The sequence below is a fragment of the Notothenia rossii genome (assembly GCF_949606895.1).
Source record: "Notothenia rossii genome assembly, chromosome: 3".
NCBI lineage: Eukaryota > Metazoa > Chordata > Actinopteri > Perciformes > Nototheniidae > Notothenia > Notothenia rossii.
This window is the reverse complement of record NC_136901.1, coordinates 49,607,042-49,612,667: the sequence shown is the minus strand read 5'-3', so window position 1 is coordinate 49,612,667 and position 5,626 is coordinate 49,607,042. Positions and strand designations below refer to the sequence as shown.

Below are 5,626 nucleotides of genomic sequence, written 5' to 3'. Positions count from 1 at the left end.
TTTGAGGGCTCTGAACAAATATCTAAGAAGATACAAATTCAGAATGCTCACTCACACATCTCTGCTGCGTCTCGTGCGACAAAACGACTGGTTTACATCAGTCGACCTGAAAGATGCGTATTTCCACATCCCAGTATATTACCCACACAGGAAATATCTGAGGTTCGCATTTCAGGGGATCTGTTACGAATACAGAGTACTTCCCTTCGGTCTGTCTCTCAGTCCAAGAGTGTTTGTACGATGTACGGAAGCCGCGATAGCCCCGTTAAGACAACAGGGTATTCGCCTGGCAACCTACCTAGACGACTGGCTGCTTCTCGCACAGTCGGAACAGGAGGCTATTACGCAGACAAATGTCCTCGTAAAGCACCTGCTCAACCTGGGTTTCATAATAAACACAGAAAAGAGCATGTTGTGCCCGGCACAGACTGTACTCTTCCTGGGTTCACACCCGCCTGTCAGCGGAAAGAGTGAAAGCTTTCAGAGCTTGCCTCGCTCATTTCCAGCTGCGCAAACATGTTCTTTTCAGATCATGCCTGCGGTTACTGGGGCTCATGGCGTCAGCCATCCTGGTTGTACGGCTGGGACGGTTACACATGAGGGAGTTTCAGCGCTGGGTAGCCGCTCTAAAACTAGACCCCGTGCGTCATGGAGCACGGAGAGTGATGGTTACTGTGAAATGCGTAATGGCACTGCGCCACTGGCTGCACCCGACTTTTCTGGTACGGGGCGTGCCTATGGGTGCTGTCCTTTCACGGAAGGTGGTCACCACAGACGCATGTCTGACAGGCTGGGGAGGTATTTACGAAGGTCGTCCGGTGAGGGGTCTCTGGAGCAGAGACCTCCAGCGGTCGCACATAAATTACCTGGAGCTTTTAGCGGTGTTCCTCACCCTAAAACGCTTTCTGCCTTTTCTCAGAGGACACCATGTCCTTGTGAGGACGGACAATACGACCACAATATCGTATATAAACCGACAAGGGGGTTTGCGCTCTCTCCAGTTACACATGCTGGCATGCAAACTGATCTTGTGGAGCTGCGGCCGTCTCCTCTCTCTGAGAGCGACGCACGTACCGGGTGTGATGAACCTCGGGGCAGACCTGCTGTCCCGGGGTGTACCACTATATGCAGACTTGACTCTACATCCAATGGTTGTGAGCCAGCTGTGGGTGTGTTACGGCCGAGCCGCGGTAGATCTGTTCGCATCAAAAGAAAATGCTCACTGTCAGCTTTTCTTTTCAATGCGCGATCAAAACGCACCATTAGGCGTGGACGCGCTCGCGCACATTTGGCCTCCGGTCCTCCTGCTTCCTCCACTAGGTCTCTTTATGACTGTAAGTGGAGGGTGTTTGAGGACTGGTGCCTTCAAAAAGGGCACACCTCTTTTCAATGCCCTGTGGGAGTGATTTTATCATTTCTACAGGACCTAATTGATAAACACAGAGCTTTCTCCATGATCGAAGTCTACCTGGCTGCTATTGCTGCATGCCATGTGGGTTTTGAGGGTAAGACGGCCGGCCAGCATCCTCTGGTCTGCCGTTTTATGAAGGGAGCTCGCAGGCTCCTTCCTGTTTCCAGGTCACTGGTTCCCTTATGGGACTTGACAGTGGTTTTAGATGGGCTCACTCGAGCCCCATTTGAACCCCTGGAAGAAGCTGACATGAAGCACCTGTCACTCAAGACAGTGCTGTTACTGGCCCTGGCATCCGCCAAGCGAGTCAGTGACATTCATGCGCTATCTGTACATCCTTCATGCACTCAGTTCGCCCGAGGGTTAACAAGAGTGTTGCTGAAGCCCAACCCTGCCTTTATACCTAAGGTGGTTGGTTCATGTACCCCCTTTTGACATTGAGGCATTTCCTCCGCCGCTGTGTCCCTCCGGGGAACAGCAGCCGAATTTGCTATGTCCAGTCCGTGCTTTACGCACTTATATGGACAGATCAAAAGAGCTTCGTCATAATGACCAACTCTTTGTGTCCTGGGCTAACCCTCAGAAGGGCAAGCCTGTTACTAAGCAACGGCTCTCTCACTGGATTGTGGAGGCAATTGCTTTGGCTTACACGAGTCAGGGTCTGCAGGCACCTTCGGGTTTGCGTGCTCATTCGACTCGTGGTCTGGCTACATCCTGGGCTTTGTTCAGGGGTGTTTCCATCCAAGACATTTGTGCAGCAGCGAGCTGGTCCTCGCCGCTCACTTTTGTCCGCTTTTACAGATTAGACGTCTTTGCTCCCAGTGTGGCCCATGCAGTGCTGGGCCCCCTGCTGAGTTAGAGCTCTAACTGTTAAGTTCTGGTTGGTCTTGGTGACTTTTGAGATAAGCTCGTCTGGCAATACGGGAGCTACAATATCCCATAGTGAGACATCGAACGGAGTGTTATGAATGAGAACTATAGGTTACTTACGTAACCCCAGTTCTCAGAGTAACATGAAGTGAGATGTCTCACCAGACGGCCCTCCTTGCTATGGTGAAGCGAGAAGAGGTGCTTATTTTGAATGACGCATGCGGCGTAGCGCAAGCTACTTATAGGGGGTGGATTCCCTGACGCTGACGTCAAGATCACCAGCCAATCAGGATTGGCGTAATGAGATTGATGCTTCTGTTTGCTCCGCGATGAGGCGCATCCCATAGTGAGACATAGTGGTGTCAACAATAATCGATTCGGCGATGCATCGCAATGCGGGGCATGCACGATTCAGCATCGATGCGGCAAAGTGCCATAATCGAAACTGTGTTAAACTCCAAACTAGTGACAGAACAATTGCCCCGCGAAGTTTCAATTACTTCCGGCGGCATCATAACAACATTAATCAAGATGGCTGAGGCGGAGGGAGATGACCACGATAGACGGACCATTAAAAACGCACCCAAAGCGTGGAAAGCTGACATCTGGGCACATTTTGGATTCTACGAAGTAAATGGGAAACTAGACAAGACTTACGCGGTGTGTAAAACCTGCCACACTAAAATCAAACACGTTGGCAATACAACTAACTTCACAAATCATGTTGATCGCTGGCATCCTGAGTTGGCTTCAAAAGCAACACAAAAAGTTGATACATCCCAGCCAAGAATTGACGAGTCGCTAGTGTCAACTTTGCCACACAACTCTGAGAGAGCAAAGAGGATCACACGATCGGTGGCATGTTTCATAGCGAAAGATCTACGACCCTATTCTGTGGTAGAAAATGTGGGGTTTCGCCACATGCTTAAAACACTTGAGCCCCGGTATAAGCTACCGACAAGAGCTACTTTCACGGATTCTGCGCTTCCCGCAATATACAAAGAAACCAAAGCAAAGGTAATGGAATCCATGTGTAAAGCCAGTCGTGTAGCCATTACAAGTGACGCCTGGACTTCAGTCGCAACAGAGTCCTATGTAACCATAACGGCACATTATATTAGCGAGGATTGGCAGATTGCATCACATGTGCTGCAGACGAGAGCAGTTTATGAGAGCCACACTGGTGCTCATATGGCGAGGCTACTCTTGGATGTTGTTGAGGAATGGCAGCTAACAGATAAAAGTGTTGTGCTGGTGACGGACAACGCCGCTAATATGATAAGTGCTGCTGAAATTGGGAAGTTCCCTCATGTTAAATGCTTCGCGCATACGTTGAACCTCGCTGCGCAGCGGGCGCTTAAGCTACCGACGGTCTCCAGGCTTCTGGGCAGAGTCCGACGCATCTCAGCATACTTCCACCGCAGCACAAAGGCAAAGCACCTGCTTGAAGAAAACCAGAGGGTTGTTCTTAAACTGACAAGTCCACTGAAACTGATAACTGATGTCGCCACAAGGTGGAATAGTGCTCACGATATGATGGAGAGGTTTTTGCAACTGCAAGCTGCAGTGCATGCCACACTGCTGTCGCCTGCCCTAAATGTAGATGAAAGTGACATCGTCACTCTCAGCAGAGCAGATCTGGCTAACATGGAGGAAGCAGTGAAGACATTAAAACCAGTGAAGGATGCCACTGTTTTTATGTCAGAGGAGAGCAGTCCTACAGTCAGCCTCATTGCACCAGTATATGCCCAACTCCTCCATAACATGTCAGACACTATTGGAGACCAACCACTGATCCGGGATGTGAAGAATGCCATCAAAACAGATCTCCTTAAGAGGTACAACAGTGGGGCAGAGAAGAAGATCCTTCATACATCCTCTGCCCTGGATCCTCGCTTTAAGGGGTTACCTTTCCTGACAGAAGAGGAGAGATTAGATGTCTACGCAGGAGTGACTTCAGAGGCTGCATCCCTGGAGGTAATTGAATTTCTACTTGTAAAACTTATGGAATATCTTTCAATTCAATTGTAATAACAATGTAATGTTAAATAAGCAGCTGCATAGTCAGTAAAATGTTAAGACTGAGAAAAATAGTTATCTGTTGTGATGTGAGCTGCAGCATTGGCTGAGAAAGTGCTGCTAACTGCTGTTTTTTGCTCTTATTTATTTTGTTCAAACACAGTATGAGAGGAGACGTAGGACAGAAGATGAAGCGCCTGGCAGAACAGGAAGTTCAGGAACCAATGAAGAGTTGCTGTCCGTGGATGACAATGTGTCTGACTTAGCAGGCCCCTCTGCCCCCAAAAGAAGAGCCTCGTCATCGCTGCTTGTGAGTTTGCTGGGAGCTGCTTTCAATGACATCAGTGAACCTGCAGGACAGAGTAAGACCGCCGATGCCAGTGCTGACGAGGAAATGGAATTGTACTGTAGATCTCCAGCTGCACCTCTCTCTGAGGATCCCTTGGACTGGTGGCATCGCCATAAGGGCACATTTCCTCTCCTCTCTAGGTTGGCAAAGAGATACTTGTGCATCCCAGGGACAAGTGTGTCAGCAGAGAGAGTATTCTCCACTGCAGGAGATATTATCACTGCAAAAAGAAGCGCTCTCAAACCGGACCATGTTGATCAGCTTGTGTTTTTGCACAAGAACCTTGAAATTCCCAAATGCTGAACAGTGAGAAGTTATGATGTAGGCTTAGGTCAAACTATATATTTCCTCACTCTGAAACGGATTGTTTATGATGGTGATGTTGAACTCAGACGGAAGAAGTTGTTTGCACAAATTTGGTAGTAGCCTAAGCCTACACACTTTATTTTTGGTTTACATTACAATATATTTCTCATCTTGATATTTTGTTGTATGCAGCTGATGTGATTGCCAGGTAGGATTCTCATCTCAGGTATATAATTGTTGTCATTGTCTTAAAGCTGCTAAGCTGTTGTTTTGTTGAAAAAAGTTGCACTTGACTTTACTACTTGAAAAAGTTTCACAGTAATAAGTGGTTACTGTGTGTTGCACTGAGTATTTTTATTGCTGGGTGCCTGGGTGGTTGGTTGTTGTTACAATAGTGTGACTGATTACTGTTTGCACAGGAGTTCAGGAAGTGACCTGTTGTCGAGCGTCTATTTTATTGTGTGTAAAATAACTGCTGGACAATATTGGCTGTAATTGCTCTATTCAATTTCAAATGGTTCTAAAGCAGAGAGAAGAGAAACATTTCTTATTCAAAGCAGTGATTTATGTTTTCTTTTTTTTCAGGTTTGAAAATGCCATATCCAATACCCTGTACCATTTTTTATTATTATTTAATTTTATTTAATGACATTTATGTCAAAGATGCAGGA

At 47.5% G+C, this 5,626-nt stretch overlaps 1 protein-coding gene across 1 annotated transcript; it reads left to right on the top strand.

The window, feature by feature from the left end:
* Nucleotides 1-2,740: 2,740 nt before the first annotated feature.
* On the top strand, nt 2,741-5,222 carry LOC307032277 (E3 SUMO-protein ligase ZBED1-like). Its single transcript, XM_079670137.1, has 2 exons — nt 2,741-4,258; nt 4,464-5,222. The coding sequence occupies exons 1-2, from the start codon at nt 2,813-2,815 to the stop codon at nt 4,950-4,952; spliced, it is 1,935 nt and encodes a 644-aa protein (XP_079526263.1). The 5' UTR covers nt 2,741-2,812; the 3' UTR covers nt 4,953-5,222.
* The last annotated feature ends 404 nt before the right edge of the window (nt 5,223-5,626 follow it).